This window comes from Muntiacus reevesi, chromosome 8, assembly GCF_963930625.1.
Source record: "Muntiacus reevesi chromosome 8, mMunRee1.1, whole genome shotgun sequence".
NCBI classification, from domain to species: Eukaryota; Metazoa; Chordata; class Mammalia; order Artiodactyla; family Cervidae; genus Muntiacus; species Muntiacus reevesi.
Genome location: NC_089256.1, coordinates 47626891 through 47652413, shown reverse-complemented (window position 1 = coordinate 47652413; position 25523 = coordinate 47626891). Strand labels below are relative to the sequence as shown.

General features: G+C 46.0%; 1 protein-coding gene across 12 annotated transcripts in view; it reads right to left on the bottom strand.

The window, feature by feature from the left end:
- Positions 1-25523, bottom strand: part of KALRN (kalirin RhoGEF kinase) — a 678650-nt gene that overhangs the window by 126872 nt on the left and 526255 nt on the right. For all 12 annotated transcript variants that reach the window (XM_065943374.1, XM_065943379.1, XM_065943376.1 and 9 more), the window contains exon 34: positions 16665-16911. In XM_065943374.1, coding sequence (XP_065799446.1) covers positions 16665-16911 — 247 coding nt within the window. The remainder of the gene's footprint in view (positions 1-16664; positions 16912-25523) is intronic.

The following is a 25523-nucleotide window of genomic DNA, read 5'->3' as shown; positions in this document are numbered from 1 at the left end:
CTATACATTAACTCATCGATCACACCAAAAAACCTTATAAGATAGGGTCCCCTTTTAAATAGAAAGAAACTGAATGAATGGTGATGAGGCTCTGATGATTTAACTCTAAAGAGAGATTCTAAAAATCTTCACCCCATAGGAAGAACAGAACCCAAAGTCGAAATCTACCTTCAAGGTCTACCACTGCCACCTCCCTGATGGCTTCTCCTGGCAGTTTTAAAATAATAACCTCACTGTTAAGCAGGAAGTGTGCCCCAGGTGCTCCAGATATGAAACACAGAAATGAAAGTTCAAATTGCTCATGCAGCCCAAATGCCAGGTTACTGAATTCAGTGATCATTCTATTGGTCAGTCTCATCTTGAACCTTTAGTCCTTCTAAAAATGAACTTTATTTCCTTGTGATCCACTGCCTGGGTGCTATGATATGAGTCAACATTTGGTCTACCCACCCAATACTGGGGCATTCTGATAGGAATTCAAAAACGATTCAAAATTGCTTGATGAGTAACCTCTTTTACTTTAAACCTTCCTCTGGGCCTTTGCTTTTGAAAACTGAAACTGTTAGTCGCTCAGTTGTGTCTGACTTTGTGCAACCCCATGAACCGTAGCCCACCAGGCTCCTCTGTCCATGAGATTCTCCAGGCAAGAATACTGGAGTGGGTTGCCAGCCCTTCTCCAGGAAAATCTTCCCGACCTAGGGATCAAAGCTGGGTCTCCTACATGACAGGTGGATTCTTTACCAGGGTTCAGGTGACACTGGATCGTCTTTCCATCAAAATCTTTTGCAAAAGACTGATGACATCATCTTGTAGAAGCTAGCTTGAATTAGATGTTTGAGGAAGACTCCAACCTTGCTTCAGAAATAAAAGTACCAGAAACTAATAGGTAGAAAATAAGCTATAAGGATATGTTGTACAGTGGCTGACTTTTTTTTTTTTTTTGGCTCCAAAATCACTGCAGATGGTGATTGCAGTCATGAAATTAAAAGACGCTTATTCCTTGGAAGGAAAGTTATGACCAACCTAGACAGCATATTAAACAGCAGAGATATTACTTTGTCAACAAAGGTCCGTCTAGGCTGTGGTTTTTCCAGTAGTCATGTATGGATATGAGAGTTGGACTATAAAGAAAGCTGGGCGCAGAAGAATTGGTGCTTTTGTACTGTGGTGTTGGAGAAGACTCTTGAGAGTCCCTTGGACTGCAAGGAGATCCAGCCAGTCCATCCTAAAGGAAATCAGTCCTGGGTGTTCTTTGGAAGGACTGATGTTGAAGCTGAAGCTTCAATATTTTGGCCACCTGATGCAAAGAGCTGACTCATTTTAAAAGACCCTGATGTTGGGAAAGATTGAAGGGAGGAGGAGAAGGGGATGACAGAGGACAAGATGGTTATATGGCATCACCGACTCAACAGACATGAGTTTGGGTAAACTCTGGGAGTTGGTGATGGACAGGGAGGCCTGGCATGCTGCAGTTCATGGGGTTGCAAAGAGTGGGACACAACTGAGTGACTGAACTCAACTGATATATTGTACAACACAGAGAATATAGTGAATATTTTATAACAATTATAAATGGAGTATTTAAAAATTGTTAAATAGCATTTTAAACACCACTACACTGTACACCTGTAACAGAATGTTGTACAATGAAATGAAAGTGTTAGTTGCTCAGTCATATCCAAGTCTTTGCAACCCTACAGACTGTAGCCTGCTAGGCTCCTCTATGGAGTTCTCCAGGCAAGAATACTGGAGTGGGTTGTCATTCCCTTTTCCAGGGGATCTTCCCAACCCAGGGATCGAACTCTAAATATACTTCAAAAAGAATCTGAATACAAGTAGACCCTTAAAGTAATCTTAGTCTCCATGTAAAGGATTCATTAGGCATGTTTCCACTGGCCCTTATTAACCAGGAATCCACCCACTGTCAATTTAAAGGACATTAAAATAAAGCCATTAGGGACACCTACCCATCTTAAGTTGATATGATCAGCACATTTTGGGCCATTCTGAAGATTGGTTAGGCATCAATAACCCAAGAGTCCCATCGTTGTGTGTCTTCCAGTGATGTCTAAAACCCAGCAAGGAAGTCTTGAATACTACTGAGACACTGACCAATTTCAGAGTGATTCATGGACTCAGCATATACCTACTGAGTGCCTACTATGTGCCAGGCTCTGTTTAAGGCACTGGGTCTACATTCTCAAACAGAAACAATCCCAGTTGTTGTGGAACAAGCTGCTACAACAGACTCAACATGAATATGAAAGAAAAGGGAATCAATGTTAGATATTTGACCAAGTTTTGAGTTTAGGGATTTAAGAAAATAGGTGCCTGAATCCTCTAACCTACATCTAGATGTTTTACTTGTCCTCAGGACAGTTTGGAGGGGATGGTAGGGCAATGGTTTTTAAACACAGATGCTTATTAGAATCATCAGGGAAGTTTTTCCATTGATAAATTCTAGGCCTTAGTATTTTTTTTAAAGTTCTCCAGGTAATTTCAGGGTGGAACCAAGTTTAAGAGCCACTGATGCCTGGGTCTTCCTCCCCCATCCCTCTCAGCATTCAGATGAATTCACTTTGGGTGAGGCTATATCCATATTTTTTCGGTTCCCCAGGTGTTTTGTAAGATGCAGCATGGTTTGAGAGCCACCGCTGTAATGTGCTGGTTCTCAAACTTGAGTGTGCATCAGAATTACTTGGAGAGTAAGTTACAGCACAGATTACTGGGCCCCACTCCCAGACTTTCTGACTCAGTAGGTCTGGGGTGGGGCCTAAGGATTTCATTTCTGCAAGTTCCAGGATGATGTTCATGTTGTTGGTAGAAGGACCACACATTGAGGACCAATTCAGTTCAGTTCAGTTCAGTCACTCAGTCGTGTCCGGCTCTTTGCAACCCCATGGTCTGCAGCCTGCAAGGCTTCCCTGAGCTTGCCAACTCCTGGAGCTTGCTCAAATTCATGTCCATCGAGTTGGTGATGACATGCAACCATTTCATCCTCTGTCGTCCCCTTCTCCTCCTGCCTTCAATTTTTCCCAGCATCACGGTCTTTTCCAATGAGTCAGTTCTTTGCATCAAGTGGCCAAAGTATTGGAGTTTCAGCTTCAGCATCAGTCCTTCCAATGAATATTCAGGACTGATTTCCTTTAGGATTGACAGGTTTGATCTCCTTGCAGTCCAAGGGACTCTCTAGGTAGTGAAATCTTCCCCATCTGTTTGCAATCTATATCCTCTTCTTCTTGCAACAGCATTTTGATTTTTCTTTGAGAAACCAGCTCTCCTCCATTCTTAGATCATGTTTTTGGATGTAGCTGACACCCTCCCTGTGTCCATGCTCCACTCTAAGTATAGGCCTATGACCTGGGCTTAGCCAGCCAGCCAAGGGGACTGGTTCAGATTTAGCAAATGACCCAATTTCAACCAATGATCAAAAACTAGAGACCTTAGCGATAACTACTGTGAAAGTAGCAATCCCTCCTCAGAAGATTTCTACGTTGATAGAATGTTAACCTAAAGCAGCTGGAGGCCATCTTGCCATAAAGAGGAAAGAGATGAAATGAGAAAGACGTAGGGGTGTGTGTGTGAGAGGTTCGATGACATCACCTAAATATACTTCTTCCCTGAAGTTTTATTTATCCCTGGACCTTATCTGAACGCCACTCCAAATAAACATCATTTTGCATAAGACAGTGGAATGTCTATAATCTCAAGGTTTTCAAACTCCACCCCACCCACTCCCAAAGTTCAGGCTAAGAACCACTGAGCTATAGCAGTATCTCTGCTGCTGCTGCTGCTAAGTCACTTCAGTCATGTCTGACTCTGTGCGACCCCATAGACGGCCGCCCACCAGGCTCCGCCATCCCTGGGAAGAACACTGGAGTGGGTTGCCATTTCCTTCTCCAACGCATGAAAGTGAAAAGTGAAAGTGAAGTCACTCAGTTGTTTCCGACTCTTCGTGACCCCATGGACTGCAGCCTACCAGGCTCCTCCATCCATGGGATTTTCCAGGCAAGAGTACTGGAGTGGGGTGCCGTTGCCTTCTCCAGCAGTATCTCTGGAGTGTTCCTAATTTCCAAACAGATAGTTGAGTTTTATCCCTATTTTTGGCAGAATTTGTCTTCAGTGATGTCTCCAAGTCTATCTTGCATGAATTAGGCTCTCGCCTATCTGTGTGTCCATTTTACCTCATCTCCATTTCCCACAACAGTGAGCCCCAAGGAATTCCTTCTGGTCTCAGCCTGCAGACATACTGGGCCTAGTATACCACAACGCTGGGCTTAGTACCAGTGTCCCTCTTGCCCAAAGTCAGCCACAGGCTTCAGGAACACTGGATCATGATTTCAGGCATCTGCCCTTTTCACTGACAGGTGTATCCAATTTTATCCTTTAGACTTATTCTCCTCAGATCTATAGGAACAGAGTTTTTTAAAATCACAACATTTATCCAGGTTTCTTAATGAGAACTCAGCCTAGAGATGGAATAGCACCTGTACTATGCCGCTACTCAGGCCTAGAGATTCCTGTGAGAACTTTCTTACAGTGAAAAGTACAGTATGCACCTTCTACAGAACATGCCCAGTGAGGACTGTGGCATGGTTTCTGGTGACTATGGGCGGGCCTGCCTTCCTCAGTCTCACCCCAACCAGTCACTTACCTGCCTTTTCCTCAGCAGTAAATCTCAGCTCCAGCACCCACTCTCAGGTTCTGATCCAGATTCCTATCTAGAGTTTTTTAAAGCTCTGCAGGTTATTTCAATATGAAGTCAGGGCTAAGGACCATGGACCTTGGGACTCCGGGATTACTTCCTGCATAGTAGATATAGAGTTTAGGAAGCACCCCAATTCAAATATTTTCACTTTCTCAAACTCTGACAGCTGGTCCTTTGACTCATTCTCCCACCACCTGCTACGCTCTCCAACTACTAACCACATGCTCCCTAATCCCCATCTTCCTGCGTAGATTTCTGATCTGTAAACTGCCTAATGGCTGACACCGGAATGGTTCTTAATTTCCCCCAAAGTATCCTGTCCTGGCCTCCATTTGCGACTGCGGCTTAAAACGCCGAGGTTCTTGCCAAGTACTGATCATTTATTCAACAAAGAGTTGTTTTTTTAATATCTACTATCTGTGACTCACTAAGCTAACCTATATATGGGAATTTATATGGGAATCTTGTATGAGAAACATAAATTGAATATGATGTGTTCGCTGAGCAAACACAAAGAACAAGGTGAGTTCCAGGAAAGCAGTTGGTTCAATGTTTTTGTAGCAGAAAAAGGAAATTGACGGCAAACCAAGACCAGACATAAAGTACAGGTTTCATCTTTATGTGAAGAATAATAATTATCAGTGACCAGAAACACTTAAGATTAAAAGAAAGGAGGTGCAATGTGTACATTCTTTCTATATTTAATTTGAACTCCAAACATATCTTTCAAAATTGTGTAATGTCTATGTAGATAGCTAGCCTCAGGTTATATGTGTTATTTTAATAGTAATGTCTACAGAAAAAGCATTATTGCTAGCAGTATGCATAGTAATCTCTTCTAGTTATATCTGTTTAGTGTGGTCTAACCACTGCACCACTGCTGGCCCCGTGGGTGTCTCCATTCACCTAGCGACAGCGTCTAGACTCCAAGGACTAAACTACTACTGAACTTGTTCTTTCTGTTTTCAACTATGCCCTGTAAATGTGTCCCTCTGTTCCTCTCTGCCTCCTTCTGGCTCAAAAAGTTAAGCCTGGCTTGCCCTGCCAACACTGCTTTTCAGGAAGGAAGTATCACTGATCGTTCACTGGTTTGAACCAAGCCCCAGGTAAGGGTAGCCCAGGTGATGGTGAGAAGGCCGTGGGGTTTCACAAAGGACCTAGGGGTCTCACCAGAACACCCAGTGCTCATGCTCTTCTGGGGGACAGTGAGGTAAAGCTACAGACAGTCAGGATGGGTACCTGAGATCTGAGCTCAGGAGGAGACAAGCTATTTATCAAAGTGAGAGATGATGACTGCAGCTGGAGTTGCTAAAAACAAACCACTTCAGGTTTTATGTACTTCCAAAAAGGTTCACTTCTAAGTAGGTCAAAGTGTTCCCGAAGTAGGGCAGTAAGAAGTGCCCGTCTATCACTCTGACGGAGTTCCAGTTTGGGAAGGCTCACCATTACTAAGTGTCCACTATGAGGGATGGTATTTTCATTCTGACTGTCATTGCCCTCTTCCCTCCCACAGGCAGAAATAGCAGCTACAGCAGCATGTAGATTCCTGGGTGCGATGAAGAGGTTTCCGATATATTAAATGCAGTGTCGATTTTGCCTTAATGTAACTCAAGTCAGTTTATGGAGGAGTTCATGAATGGGAGGGATGTGGAAGAAGCTGCCCATCTTTATATTTCTGAATTTTCAACCATTCCAGATGCATGAGAGGTAAGCTTAGCCCATGTGTCCCAGAGAAGATTTCCCAGAAAGCAGGATTGCAAAGGTTTTCTCAGTTAGAACTCCAGGCCTCAGAATATTATTCCCTACCCCATCCTCAGGCCCCTCTGATAAAGTTAGCCGGTTTCCTCTGCAGTCCTCGGGGGACAGAGGACACTGAGCCTGTTCTTCACAGATGAACTCTCTCAGGAGTCCTCGACACACGGTCCTTTCTCCTTCCTTCCCTCCCTCCTCTCTTCCTCTCTTCTCTTTTCCTTCTTCCTTCCTTCCCTCCCTCCCTCCGTCCTTCCTTTCCTTCCTCCCTTGCTTCCTTCCTATAAATATTTACCGAGACCTTCTTATATGTCAGCTACTGTTCAGGCTATCTAGGATAGAGTAAAGAACAAAATAAACAAAACCTCTTCACTTGTACAGGGAATCTGGGAAGCAGTTGCGGGGGGGATGAACAATAAACATTGGTAAACATGCCAGGTAGTGACATAATTGCTATGAGGAAAAGTAAAACAGCAAAGGGGTATCCAGTGTGATAGTAGAGGGTGGGAGTGAGGGAAAGTCTCTCTAATCAGGTGACATTTAAGCAGAGACGTGAAGGAAGTGTGGTGACAAATCATCTGGCTATATGAGGACCTGGGATGTTCCAGAAGGTGTGGGTGCTGGGCAGGAGAACGCATCACTCAGTTGCAGAAGAGTTCGGTCAGGCAGGCTGGTCAGGAGGTGGTAGGACATGGTTGGAAGAATATGCCCATCCCTGCAAGGATGTCCACACACCTAATCCTTAGAAACTGTAAATGCAATACCTTACAGAGCAAAAGGGACTCTGCAGACGTGATTAGGGACTTTGGGATAGGGAGCATATACTTGATTTTTCAGGTTAGCACAATGTAATCATGTGAGTCCTTAAAAGTAGAGAACCTTTCCCACTGTGGTCAGAGGGAGATGTGACTTTAGAAGAAAGACCAGAGAGATGCAACATCACTTGCTCTCAAGATGGAGGAAGGGACCACAAGCCAAGGAATGCAGGTGGCCTCCAGAAATCTAGAAACTGGAAAAGGTGAGGAAACAGCCTCTTGTCTAGGGCCTCCAGAAGGAAGGCTGTCCTGCCGATTCTTGATTTTAGTCCAGTGACAATCACATTGGACTTATAACCTAAAGAACCATAAGAGAATAAATATGGTGTTGTTTGAAGCCACTAAGTCTGTGGTAATTTGTTAGAGCAGCAGAAGGGAACTAAGAGGAGATGAAGTCAGGGAACAGGCTCTGGGGCAGGTTTTGCAGGAGCCTCCCTGCAGCCACACAAGGGGCTCTTGTTATTTAGTGAGACAAGAGCCATGGACTGTTTTGAGCTGAGCCCAGCCCTCCTCCCTGTAGCCTGGAGCCCAGCAATGGTAGTTATCCACATGCCCACCTGTGTACAAAGGTAGGCACCCACACCCCCTGTAGCATACAGGCCTTGTGGAGAGTAAGGCAAATGGACACAATATCAGAATCAGTGTTTCTAGCTGGGGCTTGGGGACAATGCTGGGGAAACCAGGCAGCCTAGTCCTCTCCCAAAGGTAAGGACAAGAAAAGAGGCAGGTTGGTCTGTGAGTGGATGGCTTCTCTGCTCCAGTGGATGGGGAGCTGGTATTAAACATGGCAAGTCTTGCAAACTGAACAATTCCTCATCCATGTTGTAGAGTTTGAGCTCAGACTGCAGGTTCAGTGCTACGGGGGGTCCTAGACGAGGGGTAGATGTTTTCAAAGTTTGACTGACACAGGGGAAGGCATTGAGGTGATAGGAAGAGGGTCCTCAACACTCTCTCTGGCCAAGTAGCATCAGAGTTCCACTACTGAAAGCTCCTCAGGCTGAGGGCTGCAAGGCTTGCTCCTCATGACCAACTATTATGATCCTCTCATCTCTGACCTTCCCTGAGCAGGTCCGGTGGGCTTACCCCCAGCCCTCAGACCTCTGTTGCTCTTTCTCTGCCTCTCATGCTACAATCTGTGCGTGTCATTTCTGCATTCCCTGCCCTTTTGCGGGGAAAGTGGTTCTAGCTGAAGTAGCTCTAGTAAGAGAAAACTGCATCATCTTCTCTTTGGGAAACATTCTGCTTTTGATTTCTCCTCTCTATCATTTCTCTCTCATTCCTTCTCAGCAAGCACACACAGTGGTAGCCTCTCCTCTCTTGGATTGAATCTGAGGCTCTCATTTTAGCTCTGAGTGCCACCAGCTCTGAGCTGGTTCATGAGGCTCCAAGGAGCAAAGATGCTATTCATGTCTCACCCTCTTCCCCCTGGAATAATAAGAGGCATCATTCTCATGTATATTTCACAGATTTACAGTGGGCACCAGGAGGCATGAAAATATGCTGTTGAAACAGGCGTTTGGCATAAGCTAAGTGTCAGCAGGCTAGTTACACAAAGGATAGGGTCAGGCTCTGCAGGATCTCTGCAGAGGATCCCAGAGGCATCAGTTGTTTCCTTGGATAATGCAATGTCTCCTCCTGTGTCATCTCTTCTTGGAGCAGCACCACACGGGGGTGTACTGAAAGGGGGATGTGGCCTGACCTGATATTTTTCTATTTGAGGCCTCCATTCCAAGCCCTTTGATGTCCTAAATAATATCAGACAATGGTAGCCAGTCCCAGGGAGGACATCTCACCCAAAACAAGGTAGGCTCGGGGCAAGTTCTATCTTTGCTGATCCCTTATCTTTAAAAGAAAAATAAAATAAAAAGGAGGGTAAGGTATGAACTAGATGGCACCTACATCTCCCTCTTCCTGAAATTGTCCTGGGAGGGCTCCCATTTGGTCAGTAACTATTGAGTCATTTCTGGCCCATCCTAACACAGACAGGTAGGTGGAAGAAATTCAGTTGAAAATAAAGTAAGGCAGTTTTTACAAAATTAGTCTTTGTCCTTCTCTTCTTTGAATTGGCGAAGGACACATTCATGCCCACCCAGCAACACTCAACATCTCAGCACTGCCCTCCATCACGTACGGTGAGCCCAGCTCTAGGGTATGATTCAAACGTTACCTTCAATGACCAGAGTTAATCAATGAAAGAACAGGGCATCGAGAGAGGCAAGCCAGGGAATAATATGAATTTTCAGCTCAAATATATCATATATAAACCCTAACCCTCTATGTGGAGGCAAAAGAAAATGAGAAGAGAGGAGTCCACCATTATTTCTTAGGAAATCAGTCAGCTGGATCTGCTGTTGGTAGCGCAGAAAGAGCTCAGGGTAGGCCAGGAATAGAAACTGAGGGAGGGGAGAGGGTGCAGAGTAGAGATGATGTTGGGCCTTTGCAAGGCCTGTGGATGGAACTAGAAACAGAACCTTGAGCCCGTGAACAGCCCGGGGGAAGATTCAAGCTGGAAACACCCTAGACACATCCCTATAGAGGCATCAGAACTGGGACAAAGGACAGGGAAATGAATGTTAATCGACAGTGTGGTACTCACAGAACAGAAGTCTAACTCAAGGCAAGTGGGCACTATTGCCCATTTTATGGATTTTAAGTATCTTGTTCAAGATTATCAATTTATCAGTGGCTGGGCCAGGATTCAGGACACCCCCCTCCCCGGCCCAGATCTTCCACCTCAAGACTCTTATTCCACACCTCGCATCATGCCATCCATGCCCTTCTACATGTCACTCTAAAACCTCATGCATAGCAGGGTCACTTATGTTTCATTCTAAGCAATCTATACACATAACAAAGAGAACAACTTCACAGCTTAAAAGCATTCCTACTTAACTTTGCAACCTCTGAGGCTCCCAGCAACTGTGAGAGATGAGTATGTTTATCTGCTTCCCCTACAGTCGCAGAAACCAAGATTCAGTGACTTTCTACTTGTTTCATATTCTGTCCTCTTCTTGGTCCATCTGACTCCCTGAGTACCAAGCCCTCCCCAGTTTTCTCAAAGATTTGCAAGTATGCTTCTATGAAAAAGATAGGCTGATTATAACATATCAGATCGAACCATTTAAAATTTCTGATTTTCAACCAGTTTTGACTACAAATATGGCTATCTCATGTGGTTCAACCTAATAAATTGGACCTCAAAATGAAGGTTTATATGCTATGCTTGGATGGATTAAACACAGGACACTTAGACTGCTATCACTTTAGGTTACTTACAGTACTTGCCTGATGTGGAGAGAAAAAAGCAGATGCTTTTACAACAGGATGGGATTGTAGAGGTAAATCAGGAAGACATGGATAAAAGATGATACAAATGCTATTTTAGAACATGTCACAATATGAATAACTGTACAGAATAACAACAACAACAAAAAAGACCGGCCCATAGAGAGCCTCAGAGTGGAAGGCAGTCACTATTATTAAGTCCTGTGAGAGACTGGCAGTGAACTCTGTAGCCGGTAGGCAGGAGGAGACTCTAAGTGTCTGGATTTGACAGCAGAGGAAATAGTAAAGGTGCATTTTCGCTTCTGAAGCAGAAAGTGCAGGGAATTCCCACCCCGCAGCGAATCTGCTAGACCAGTTGGACCAGCTCCAGGAGGTAACCGGCCCCCAGCAGAGCTGGACCCCATTTAGCCCACTAGCCAGAGTGCTGCTCAGAGCCATTCTGCTCCAGCCAGTCTCCTTCTAGGGGGCAAAGCATGCACAGGACAAGTCTGTCTGCCACTACTGCCCATAGAGCAGGGAGCCCAGGAGACCAGAGGGAGAGGGAGTGGGAGGCAGCATGTGTACAGGGCTTGTGCTCTCTCAACCTTCACCCAGCTAGACTGGGTAAATCCAAGGGCACTGAGTCAGAGGAAAGGACAAAAAGCAAAATAGCTCTCTTCAGTACCTCCAGCCTTGGGAGGTGGTGGAGCCCTGTGGTAAAGAGTGAGACCTTGGAAAACAGACTTGCATTCAAATCCAGATCCACCACTAGCAAGCTATGTGACTTTGGGGAAGTTACCTGATCTAAGACCCAGTTTTCAGTCTGTCAAATGAGGAAAATAGTGAAGCATGAACACAGAATCTGGCCCTTAGTGAGGTTCAATAAAGGCCAGGTACTTTTACAAGCTGATTACACACTTAACACAGGTCAACAGTATCACGACTTGCTTGGCATCTTCAGGCTGTGGTGGTACATCCCTCCACAGCCCACTGTTCTCCACTGTTCTATACCTGCACACCTTCCCCAGCCTGGGAAAGCTGTTCCCAAGGCCAGCTGGGTGATAAAAGGAGAATTCATCAGGAGACCCCATAAGAGAGGACTCCCCGTAAACAAGCCAGGCCGCCACGGGCACTGCCTCTTTCCTCCAGGGCATCAGCGCCAGGGCTCACCAGGCCCTGGTTTAGTTTGGCTAAGCAAACAGGCATTTCCTTATGGCTAGCTTCTCCAGGTGCTCAGTTGGAGCCAGGGCAAAATCATACAGGAAAAGAGAAGGAACAGAGGTATCCTAGAGAGCTGGGTGGAGAAGAACCTGGGCTGTATTTTTGGACCCTGGGGCAGAAGTACCCAGGACCAGTGCTTTTTTGAAAGACCGCTTTTAAGTGTACAGTTCAGCGGCAGTAAGTACATCTCTAATGTTGTATAACTACACCATCATCTACCTCCAAAATTTTTTTGTCTTGCGAAAGTGAAACCCTGTACCTGTTAAACACTAACTCCTCTTCTCCTCTTAAACATAATTCCTCTTCTCTCCCCAGTCCCTGGCAACCACCATTCCACTTTCTGTCTATGTGCGGTAGTTACCTCACATAATGGAATCAAACAGTTTTTGTCCTCTTTTGTCTGGCTTATTTCACTTAGCACAATGTCTTCAAAGTTCATCCATACTGTAGCATGTGTCAGATTTTCCTTCTTTTTTTAAGTCTAAATAATATTTCATTGTATGTATATCCTACATTGTGTTTACCCTCACATCTACTGATGGACACTTTGGTTGCTTCCATCTTTGCTATGAACATAACTGTACAAATACCTCTTTGAGTCCCTGCTTTCAATTCTCTTTGGGGTATACATCCAGAATTGGAACTGCTGGATCATATAGTAATTCTATGTTTAATTTTTGGGGATTCCCATACTGTTTTTCATAGCAATTCACCATTTTACTTTCCCACCATCAGGGTAAAGGTTTCCAATTTTTCCACAGCCTCACAAACACCTGTTATTTTCTATGGTTTGTGAAAAAAATAATAGCTTTCCTGATGAACCACTATGAATTGGTTTCTCATTACATTGACATGTGGCTCCCTCACGATCAGTGATGTTGCCCATCTTTTCATGGGCTTATGGCCATCTGTATACCTTCTTTTGAGAACTGTCTATACAAGTCTTTTGTTCATTTTAAAATCGAATTGGTTCTTTGAGTTGTTACATAACTGCATATTAACCAATAGACTTTAAAGTCCTTCCTATGTCTGACACTCAGGCAGCACCAAACCCATAAAGCAGTCACTCTCGACCCATTAGAATTACCAAGGAACTTAAAAAATACTAATGCCCAGGCCCTTGGTGGCTCTGAGTTAACTGGTCGGGGGTATGGCATGAAACATGAGTACTTTTTAATCTCCTCCTTAGGTAGTTCTCAGATGCACCAGAATTGAAACCACCGCTACAAAGTCTTTGTCCCTTGGGAGGTGCTGCCTTTGCTATTCACTGCTGAGAAAGTCAGAGGGGATTAGGAAGAGGAATGACTAGGTCCACAGGGCCCAACTCCAGGGAGAAGCTCTAGTATATCAGGGGGGTGTAACAGTAAAGGCAGGCCCCTCTGCTTTGTCACACAGCCCCACCAGCGGTCCTGCCACAAACATATCAAGAGGAAACAAGCAACCACTGACTCCTAAGTAGCCTCAGGAAGGAAAGGCTAGAGAAAGGCCCTGGAGCTTCTTGGAAGCCCAGCAGGCAGAGTGTGGGGCAGAGGTTCAACGAGGAGGTGGGAGGCCTGGTCTCCTCCAGCTCTGCCACCAACTCCCTCTGTGGCTTTGAGAGGTCACCTTGCTTTCCTGTGCCCCAAAGTGCCCCTACAAGAAAGGAGGCTGGCCAGTGCAGTGGTTCTCAACCTTTCTGTCCCTTGGATTCAGCTGAGGAGGATTTGAAAAACATTGACCCTCAGGCCTACTCTGGGAATTCCGAAACCTCTTGTTCTAGGTGGGGCCTGGATCTTGTCATTTGATAAAGCGTCCAGGTGATCCTGGGTGGCCAGAGTTGAGAACCCTGCTCTCGTGGTTCTCCAAGTTCCCTCCTCAGTGCCGACATCCAGGGCTCTTTTGTCTCCATTTCTGGGGATGGCAGTCGTGCCTGAGTACTTAGGCAGCACTCAGCACACACATGATTTCCTACCCCTTAAGGTTTGTAGAAACACTAGCCTGATGCTCTCTCAAAGGTTAAGAGGACCAGTTGCCTTCTGAGCATTGATAAAGAAATGAATTCTGACCTCTGATGACACTGGAGGATGCGCTAGCCGGTTCCACAACCCCCAGAAGATCATTCCAGCCTCAGTTCCATTGGGCATAACTCAGGAGGTGGAGTGCCCACTGGAGACTAGTCACTTGGAGAGGAGAGGAGGCCAGGTAGCCCATAGGCAGCCTGCTGGATGGGAAAAGGAATAGCTTATCGAATTTCTGCCAAGAGGCTGAGACTCCGGACAGGTCCTAGAGGGAGACAGAGGGGCTCTTCCAAGATGAGGCGTATGCTTGAGTGTACATACCTCCAGCTGAGGCCTCTTTAGGGCCGTGGGGCTGCTCTGAGAAGAGAGACTTAAACCTGACTACTGAGAGTCAGGCACCTGGAGGAGGGGGCTGGATCCTGAATCCACAGGGGTGAGAAGCCAGTGAGAGCTCACAGGCTGCCATGTGAAACCCCGCCTAAGTGGCTTATGTTGGGAGAGAGCAAGCAGGCTGCCAACAGGAAGAGCCAAGGAAATGGTGATAGGCACCACGGGTGGTGCTCATAAGTCATGATGGCAGCAGAGTTAGCTGGAAAGTTCCGTGACAGTCTCCTGGCTTTCTTGCCTCTATTTTGCATCCCTCAGCCTCAGTTCCCATTTTCAATTAACTCTCCACTAACCATATGCCCCCTCTGGACACCTCCCCCTCCCGCATTGGGCCAGGGCAGCGAGGAGATGCAACCAGTCAGGGACCAGGGAAGCCAGGCCTAGGGCAAGAAGCCCAGGTCCTCCCTGAAAGTCAAGTCCTTTCTGATAGACCACCCCACACTGGGAGATGAGTGACCAGTTAAGTTTCCCAGCAAATGAATGGCCATCCTGGCTTTGTCTCCAGAGATGGGAATTTTCAGTCATTTTGCTGAATAATCTGTGGAAGTGATATAATATAACTATAACTTATCCTGACAACTAACATGTATTGAGTTCCAGGCACTGTTCTAAGTGTCTTGCATATATTATACTTCATTTCACCCGCACAATTCTAATGTCTTTGTGTCCCAGGTTCCCCCTTGGGGCGATTTCAAGTGAACCCGAGATCCCCTGCTTTTCCCTTCCCCAAAACCACCAGATTCTCTAGTGACCACTTCAGAGGACCGAGGAGCTACACCTGTAATTACAGATCCACACAACTTCCTGATACAGAGCAAAGAGGGAAATGCGATGGCTGCACTGGGCGAGGCACGGGTGTGGGTGTGTGTGTGTGTGTGTGTGTGTGTGTGTGTGTGTGCGCGCGCGCGCGCGCGCGAGGCACAGGGGTGTGTGTGTGTGTGTGTGTGTGTGTGTGTGTGTGTGTGAGCTTTTAGCTGCCATTCTCAGGATGGAAACCACCCCTACCCCCATCCAGTGTGTGTGTGTGTGTGTGTGTGTGTGTGCGCGCGAGGCACAGGGGTGTGTGTGTGTGTGTGTGTGTGAGCTTTTAGCTGCCATTCTCAGGATGGAAACCACCCCTACCCCCATCCAGGCCGTTGGAAAAACTAGGCAGCACCAATAATGCAACCTGCTAGCGCCACCTTGTGGAGGAGAGGAGGAAGTCAGGTTTTAGAGGCGGATCCGATGGAATTCCAGAAATGAAAACATATCACAATTTCATTAGGCAGTAGCATCAACAGCTCTCCGTGGTGACCCTTACCCCTGCCTCCTGACAGAATCAGGTCCTTCCCTCTTCCCATTCCATAAATACCTAGCACAGAGTTGCATGAAAACCCAGAGGTAGATGTCTGACCAGTGACAAAAAGAAGCTCAGAATTAAGAGAACTTGGCTGTTCTCTGGGCGTCAGTGTCCTCAGTGTAAAACAAGTGACTTCAAGGCCCTGACAGCCTTGACTTCTTAAGTCAGAGGCCCTCAAACTTGAGTGTGTGTTGGTGTCCCTGGGGACTTGTTAAGATGCAGACTGTGGCCCTGCCCCAGCATTTCTGGCCCAGAAGGTCTGGAGTGGAGTCTGAGAATTTGCATTCCTAAAAGTTCTCAGGAGATGAAGATGCTGCCAGTCCAGCGACACCCCTCGCCTGGAGAATCACTGTTTTCAGGGGCTCAGTCTCCCCAGTGTGAGACAGTGAATAAACAAGCAAGTGGGAAGAACACAGAGCTTATACAAAACGGAAGCCAAAGCCCCAGTAATTTGTACGTCAGAGGCACATAAATGAGTGTCTCAGACCCTGGCAAGGCTGAGGGGAAGGTCACACTCAACCGGCTTGTGCTGTGTGTTACCCCCAGATTTGCTCAGTCTTTTGCGGACCTTGAGCACTGGGGTAGGGGGAGGGGCCCCGGGAACTGACCGCCACTGTGTGGGGGAGGGGTTAGTGGAGAATGGAATCTAGGTACTGGACTGTGGGTGGAAAAGAACTTTTTTGGATGTCTAGCGATATAATGGGAGAGTTAGAAGAGATCTTGGTGGTTTAGTTGCTAAGTCTTGTCTGACTCTTGCAACTCCATGGACTGTAGCCTGCCAGGCTCCTGGGTCCATGGGATTCTCCAGGCAAGAATACTGGTTGTCATTTCCTTCTCCAGGGGATCTTCCCGACCCAGAGATCGAACCTGGGTCTCCTGCATTGCAGGCGCATTGTTTACTGACTGAGCTACCAGGGATCTTAGGGGTCATCTAAGTCAGCCTTCATTTTTAAGATGAAAATGACTCAGAAAGATTAAGTGATTCTTTCCCAAAGTTACATGGTTGTTCCATAGCTCTTTCTTTTTAAGCTCTCAACGCACTCCCTTCACAAGTGGGTCCCAGAGAAATCCCACAGGTCAAAACAGGCTCCTGAGACAAGCGAGTGCCATGATGCTCTTCTAACAAGTGGGCCACATCTCCGGCGGCCTCTGGTCCTCATCCTCCCTCCCCCCCTTCTCCCTACCTTTCACCAGGGGGAAGAAGCAGTCCATCTCCACGCTGCTTCGGGAGTGGGAGATGCACAGGGCACTGCTGGGGACCAGGCCCTCCTGAGGGGGGCTCCGCTCCGTGGTTCGGACCAGACACCAGCCCGGCCGCTCGCTCGGCCGCTCCAGCAGCTCCACCGTCTGTCCCACCTGGATGCTCAGCTCGCTGCTGTGGCCTGCGTTGAAGTCCTGGAGCACCACGGTCAACTCACAGCCGCCAGAGAGCTTTTGGGGGTGAGGTGGGGGTGGAGTAGAACATGAGGGCATGGGGGGGGAGACGGGTAGGGGGGTGGGTGGGGAAGGGGACAAAGTATGCATGAGAGCAGAGGGGAGGATGAAGGGAAATAGAAAGGATGAGATTCAGGGTGGAGAAAGGGCAGAAGATCGGAGAGGGAGTCAGGAAAAGAAAAAAACAACAACCAAGAAATTAGCAGTGTTATTCAGTTACTCACTGGTTCACTCTAGCTGCAGTGACAGCCTGGAGCCTACCCAGAACCGGGCTTTGCTTCTAACTCCTTCTTGTAGCGTGGGAGTTAGTTCTTTTCATTGTTCCTCTACAACCTTCCAGCCAACTGTGTCCTCCAAGCCTGGCCCTAGTGTGTCCCTTTTCTTCTTCCAAGGGCGCCTCTGCCCCACGCCTGGCTGCACTCCTGACCCTCACATTCTTCTGGCATCATTTTTAACTCACTCACTCTCACTTGATTCTAATTGATGTTGGGAATAATGGAGATGACCTCCCTTCCTTCTCATTCCTGCCACCTTCCTCATCCCCACCCCATGCTGCAGCTATTAGCATAAAATGGAGGCACTAGAGATAGAAAAGAGAACAGGCCCTCAGCTCAATGGCAGACACAGAAGACTGTTCTCTTCTGCTTGCTCAGCCACTGGGGAGCGGGGAGAAGATGGGCAGAGAAGAAGAACGGGCGCATCTTCCTTAGGAACCTGCCTTAGTGCTCCAGCCTTCTTCCCTCTAGGCCTGCCACCATTCCTGGGGCAGAATCAATAAAACTGGGGAGAGAGACCCTGCGACAGGAACACCCTCTACTAGCTGAACACTGAGACTTATTACTCTCGCTGAGAGAAACCATTCATTATTCATTTGTCTTCTGGAACTTGGCACACAGCCTACCTCTTAGAAGAGCTGCTGCACTTCAGGGTAGGGTAAGAAGTGGGGGAAGGGAGGAGCAGGAGACCCAGGGGCCCAGCTCAGCAGCCTGTTCTTTAAGATCCAGGGGGAAGATCCCTATTATCTCCAGGGACCTCACCTTCAGTCTGCACATCTTTGATTTAAGCCTCCAGGGCCTGCACTGTCAGTACCAGCAGCTACAGTGATGCACTAGTCTAGGCCTGTTGGGTAGCTATGAATTTCACACACATGCAGAGAGGCTTCTGCTGAACCGTAAGCACGGCGTAGGTAAGGACAGTGAGTAGGGAATCAACAGTCCCCCCAGGGTCAAAATTCTCAGGACTGTGAGAATTTTCTATTAAAGGAACTTGAACGTTACAGTGGGCTCGAAAAGGTTAACATGACATATCAGACTCATAGCTGCAATATGCATCATTACCAATCACAAAGCATGGAGTCCACTCTAAACACATTTTCATGGATGGGCATGGTTCTGCCATCAGGGTTAGGTCAAAAAGAGAAAGTGTAGGACAAAAGGTGGGAGGTGGAAAGAGACAGGAAGAAAGAAATATGGTTTTGGTTCATTTTTTCCATTTGACTCTCCCATTAAGTACACAGACCCTACTAGCCCACTCTCCTGGTATTATCTTCTCCGAAGTGTCATTTAGAGAAGGATGTTGTGGAATGGAAATACCTCAAGTCTGAAGAGTGCTCTTACACATATATTACCCACTCCATCTTCATTTCTTACATCAAGAAATTTAATCTCAGAAATGTCAAGATCAGTGGTTGGAACATTGAGTGTGCATAGAAATCACCTAGGGAGGTTAGTTAAAATGTAGATGCCCTAGCTGTTCCCTCCCTTGCTCCTGGATCAGGGCCCAGAAATGCATGTTTTTAACAAGGAACCTCCAGGCCTCCTCCTGAAACTCAGGGTTCTGGAAGGGGACCCATGGTCTGCCATTTGAGAAACACTGCTAGGCGGTTTCCCATAGTCACCCAGCTGGGCTTGAACCCAGACTTCGGCTGCAAATCCCATGCTCCTTAAACCACACACCACAGGGCAAGTCTCACATTTTCAGGTATGTCTGTGGTTGGAGAGGGTGGGAGGCACATAGGGAGAAGACATCAGTGGCCTGAGTTCCTGGGTCTCTCAGTTTGCCTGCCCTACATCAGGTCTCTTAAGCTTTTTGGATTGAAATTCTTGACCAGTTTACACTACATATGAATAACTGTATCACTGAAACACAAATTTTATTCTGATATTCTATTTAATTTTTCTCCCTCTCAGTTGCTGGTGGCATCCCACTAGGTCGATTATACTTTCTACTAATGGACCATTTGTAGGATTCTGGGCTAGGTAACCACGACATTTCCTTAACTCTAAGAAGTTCTGTTACTGAGTTTCTATGCTTCTGTGGAGTTCTCCTCTGTGTCACCCTCAGGAACTCAGGTTCTTTGCTGGGGTCAAGTGTGCACAGGGCCTGAGCTGTAACCTGCAACCTTTTCGGGGCTGGGTGTGGCCCTCTGCAGACTGTTGAAGGAACACAAAGGGGGCCTGAAGCTCTGGCTGCAAACAGCTCAGTAGGCCACCAGACACAAGGCCCGTTGCCCCTGAGGGCAAGTTACAGCCAGACCCACCCACCAGCAGGTAGAGGACCAGAGGGTTAAGAGGGTGGAGCCATTTTGTGCCTTCTGCAGTTCAAAATCCAGTTCTAGTAGAGGAGCCTGGAAGCACCACTAGGTGGTGCTGTGTGCCGCTTGCAGGCCGACAGTCCAGAAACGAGGACGTGGAAGATAAAGGAAAGGCATTTCTGTGATGCTCATGCTCTAGATCCAGCCAAACCCACTTGCATCAAATACAGGGTTGATAACCTGGCTCCTCTCACCTCGATGGCTTAAGTCAGAGATCACTACATGGGGTCCCCATCCCCATGGCAATAAGGGAATCCCAAACAGTGGCAACAGAGGGATGAGGAGAAATGGATGAGGCAGTGGTAAGGCATGGCTGCCCCCAAACAGCCCCTGTCCTCTTCCCAGAGCCACGGGGAAATTTTAGGGTGCACAGATTTGGGGTTTGCAATTGAGAAACACTGCTTCAGAAAACCCCCAGTGGAATTAGTACTGAAAAGTTCTAAGAGCCCCTGTTGATATGGGGATGGTCAAGGGCAGAGGGGCCAAGAGATCTCTGAGGAACCTTTGCACATTTAAGGTGCTTCCTTGCAATTCTTAAAGTAATTCATTCAGGCTTTGTGCCTTACGCTTTCTGGACTGTGATGCTTCTCACCACCATCTGAACATTAATTACACAGAGTGTGTGTGTGTGCTCCATCACTTCAATCATGTCTGACTCTTTGCAATCCTATGAACTTTAGCCCTCCAGGCTCTTCTGTCCATGGCATTTCCCAGGCAAGGATACTGGAGTGGGTGGCCATGCCTTCCTCCAGGGGATCTTCCCAACCTAGGGATCGAACCCTTGACTCCTCCATCTCCTGTACTGCAGGCACATTCTTTACCTCTGAGCCACCCGGGAAGCCCCTACACAGATGGCTCATTAACCAATAAGCCCAAATCCCTCACAAATACTAAAGTATCAGTTCCATAGAAAAGTTCATGTGTATATATTTCTTTCTGATCAGTTCTGGTGTCTCCTGACTCACAGAGTCCCATGACCATTATTTTCTCTTCCTCCTCCTCCCATTTCCCAAGGACCAGTGGCTGTGTCCCCATCCTCATGGTTTCTTATTGCCTTTGCAGCAAGTGGCACATTTGGGAAGTTCCCATCTCTCTGCCTGAGCTAAATCTCCAGTCCCAGGAACTTAAACAGCTTTATCTAACAGGCTGTTACAGAAAATGCTGCAAAGAACAATTCCTGTTTTCACTTAATTAGTTTCTTCTTCACAGGCAATTTAGAACTTAAGGTCTTCCTTTGCAAATCTTTATATTTTTATTTTATATTTCTCAGCATATTTGTTTTCTAACTTTCCTTTTAGGCTTGCATATTATTTTTCCCATCTGGCTTCATTTCCAACACTCCCTTGTCAGAGATGACCCCTTTGTGCTTTCCCAACACAAAACCACAAAACTGCCACATACAGCCTATCTTTCAGCTGTTCCCCCACTTGACTGACTAGCCATGGAGACATGCACGGAGCTGGAAAACCACTGCCCATTTACCCTCCTTGCCTCTACTCTGGGCTTGTCTTTTGGCCTCTGACTCCTCCCCAAGGAGGGCCATTCACAGCCAAGGCAGCTGTCTGGACACACTCTCTCTCTTCCTCAGTATCCACATCTCCCAGAACTGACTTATTTTAAAGATGACTTTGCTTTTAATGATCAGTTCCTTGAACAACCTCTGCTTCCTGAGTATGCAAGCCTTCCACCTAAGCAGCTCTCATTCTTACTTCTCTGATGCATCTATCCCTCCCCTTGCCCCATCCTCCCATTTCATGGCTCTAGACTTGGATTACTTTCATAATTTCTTCAGCCTCCCGGGCCCTCCTTGCCTCCTTTAACTACCTGCTCTCTCCCACTGCCAGCTGTCTGTCCATGAACACTGTTATCTGCGCTTCCCCCTCTTACACCTGCAGCTTCACTCTGAAGTTGCCCCATGGAGATCTGCTATCAGGCAGCTCGCTGACTTTCCCAGCACTTCAGATGTCCTACTCTCCACTGAGCTGAGCTATGCTTATCCTCAAAGAAAATAAAGCTATGATCAGGTTATTTCTTTAACTAGTTCCCAAGGGTAAAGCAGGCCTTGTGTTCTAGACCCTTTTTACTGATCAAAATGTTAAAAACTTGACTTTTTTCTCTATTAGCGGAGTCCCTGATTTCTCTAAGATGACCATCAATCCCCCCACAGTAGCTTGTTTTTTGTTCTTTTCATGATGTACGTTTGAGTTTCTTCCACCAGCCTGTTGCTTATTCCCTCCATGAACAACTTTCCTATTTGATGGGTGTCCTTAGACCTGTCTCTCACACCACAGAGGTCACAGGTGATTTGATGGGCACCAGGAAGGGCTGTCATGTCCTGTCCAAAACTTTGAGGCTGCACTGAAGTTTTATTGCATATTTTTAAACTATCTGAAATTGAAAGTTGCTTTACTTTCAAACTATCAGTTCAATCCTACTCCAGATTCTAAGACCAGACTTATTCCTGCTAGAAAAAAATGTCATGAGTCTTAACATGATAGCACAGTCTCAGCATGAAGCTGGGTGTGATGCAGTCTTCCCTGACCTTGCACCCCAGTTTCTGTAATCTCCCATCTTTCTCACTTCACAGTGACCCCCCTACTTAGTGACCCCCCCCTCCCCCCCACTTAGCAGTGTGTCCCTGGCCTGGGTGTGAGTCTTTGGTGAGGCCTGTTAAACCCCTTTGATGCTAATTACCATTTGTGCCTCCTCCCATTGCCCCTGAGTCATCAGCAGATTCTTTCGCTTCCTTTCCCAGTCTCTCTCCTTTTTGGGTCCAGGCTTTCTTTGCGGAGCCTGTCCTCTTGCCCAGTCTCTGGGTGGACTTCACCCTCCACCCTCTGTGATGCTTCCCAGGGGGCAGAAGGAGCACCTCACCTTCCTCCTGCTCCTTGGTGCTATACACCAGGGAAGACTTCATAACCACCCCTGGCTCTTGCTCAAATTCACCAGAAACTACTGCTTTCATGTAGGTCACTTTTGCTTGGTTACTATCTGGAGATTAATGGAACCTCCTTCTTGTATAAACAGTGTGAACTAGATTACCTCTGTGAGCTTCCCCATGTTACAGAAAAAGAACATGAATATTCCCTGTGGGGTTTCTGGTAATATTCAGAAATGTAGGAATACACCCCTCCTTCTGTTATCTCAGAGCCTCAGCTTCTGTGTGCTCTGCTTAACAGATTCTCCCCAGGCAGCACAGACTAGTGGTGAGGCCGGGACTCTGGAGCCCTTTATCAGTTGTGTGACCAGGGACAAGTTGCTTAACATCTTGGTCTCAGTTTGCTCATCTGTAGAATGGGGGTATGTCACAGTACCTACTTTGTAGGTTGTTATAAGATTAACTGAGATAACACTTGTAAGTATTAAATGAGCTAATACTTTTAAATATTTTTAAAGCACTTAGTGCCTTGAGCAGAATTAGCTAAGTGTTTAAAAATGAATGCCAGAGGTATTAATTTATTATTATTTAAATTTGAAGGGAAAGTTAGGAATAGAGAAAAATGAAACAGAGAAATCAATTTGATGGTGCATTTATCTGGAAATAGATTGTGCCAGATGTATCAATATATAGGCATGTAAATGATTATATAATGATTATGCCATGAATTAATGTGTAAATGAATACTTTTTTTTCCTTTTTAAACATCTTAATGGAGTCTTGTCCTAAATCCAGCCAATTAGAAGCACTGGCCCTTGCTGTCTAGGGAAGGTGATGTGGACACCTTTAAAGGTTTCCCAAGTCAGCACGCCCGTTCCCTCCAATTAGCCCTGCCTGACCTCAGACAGCCTCAGGAGCTGGAAGCACCAGGCGACAAGGAAGGCAGGAGTACAGGCGGGGCTGAAGAGGTGAGAAGGGCTGAACGTCTGAAAGGAAGCAGATCCCTAGATCCCCCTCTACCCAATGCACATTTTCCTGAAAAATTGAAATTCACTGAATATCTACACACAGAGTAAGGAGATGACCAGATCTTTGTCCCTCTTGGCTCTCAGAATACTGGCAATCAAATATAAACATTTTAGGTAGATCTAAGGTTTTTTCATTGGAGAAACCATACGGTGTATAGAAACTGACAGCTGGGAACCCCTCCCCACAAAGCTGCAGTGCCCTGCCAGATCACCAACAGGGAATCCCTCCGGTCAATAAGCGCCTTCCTTTTACACAGAATATGTGGTCAGCTTTCTTGGTGCCTCAAGATTCAGCTAAGAATTACCAGACTTTTCAGAAAAGTCTCCCTGACAGAAACCAAACTAGGCAAACAAAGAGGATCAGGAACTCAGAGGGAACAAAACGCAGGCAGGACAAACTTCAACAACACTATACTATCCTCAGAGAGATAAAAGGATATTTTATCCATGAAAAAAGAACAGGCTGCTACAGAAAGGAGAAAACTTACAGTATGAGAAAGAGCTCTTAGAAACTAAAATTATGATTGGAAAGAGACATTTCATATATGGGTTGGTCTCCCGCATTGGAGGCAGATTCTTTACCAGCTGAGGCACCAGGGTAGCCCTATGAGTTGGAGATATATTCAAATTTTCCAAAAAGTAGAATAAGAACACCAGTAGAAGAAAGTAAGAGAAAAATAAGGCAATTAGAGAGAATCAATCCGACAAGTTTTAGATAAAGTAGAAAGGAATAAATTGTAAAGAAAAATCCCTAGGACTGAGGGCATGAACTGCCAAATTGATACAGTGTTCTAAGTGCCTGCTGTAATTAGGTTGTTTTTTTTTTTTCAAAAGGCCTACTCTAAAGCACAGCACTGGAACATATCAGTAAAACGGCATCCTAAAAGCTTTCAGAGAGGAGAAAAAGTCAGGTAAAACTCCAAAAATCAAGAAACATAATGATAGCAGATTTTAACAACACTGAACATAAAAGAAAATGGAACAATTTCTTTAAAATTTTGAGGGAGGAAAAAAAAAAACTTTTGAGGGAGAATGACTTCCAATCTAGAATTCTATGCCCAAACCATCATTAAGATGAGGGTACACTAAAAACATATTCAGACTTTAAAGACTAAAAAGTTTGCCTCAACAAGCATTCAATGAGTATTATGATTACCATTTGTTTTCCCAATTTTCCTTAAGTTCTCTTTACTTTCTTTGTTTCTCTTAATGTGATATGCCTTTGATACATACAAAATAAAATTAATTCTTTCATTCCCTTTATAAAAAAAATGAACTGTCTGAATCCACAAAATGGTTTTTGATTCTAGCAAAGCATTCATCAGAGTCTTACGTGATAAACTTTTAGTTAAAACAATGAAATGTGGACTGAGATGATGCTGGAACTGTTGGGTGGATTTATAGCCTGTTGGAGGTGAAAGGAATCTGGGGGCTCATCTGATCCAATCCTCTAATTTTACAGATGAGAAAAATAACTCCCCAAGAAAGAAAGGAACTTAACTAAGGAAAACAGTGTCTGGAAGACAGTAAATACTAAATAAACATTTGTTGCTTGAAAGGATACATTAGTAAGTAAGCACATGAGTTAAGTCAGATATTATTCAATCTCTTTTTTTTTTTAGATAATAAATAATTAATTCATGACTGTGCCGGCTCTGGATGCTGTGTACGGGTTTTCTCTAGCTGTGGTGAGCAGGGGCCAGTCTCTCTAGTTGTGGTGTGCAGGCTTCTCATCGCAGTGGTTTTTCTTGCAGCAGAGCACAGGCTCTAGGGTGTGCAGGCTTCAGTAGTCGCAGCACACAGGCCTAGCTGCCCGTGACATGTGGGATCTTCCTTAAGCAGGGATCAAACCTATGCTCCCCTGCCCTGGTAGGTGGATTCCTAACCACTGGACCACAAGAGAAGTCTTATCCAACCCTTCTAACTCATATAGGGAAAAACTGAGGATCTCAACCTAGTTGGTAGTTGGACCAAGACCAGACTCGGGTTTTCAATACACTTTTCACCAAACTTTGCTAGATTAATGATGTCATTCCTCTAAAAGAGTAACACAAGGAACCAGATCTGAAAGAGACACGTGCACTCCAATGTTCATCACAGCACTGTTTAT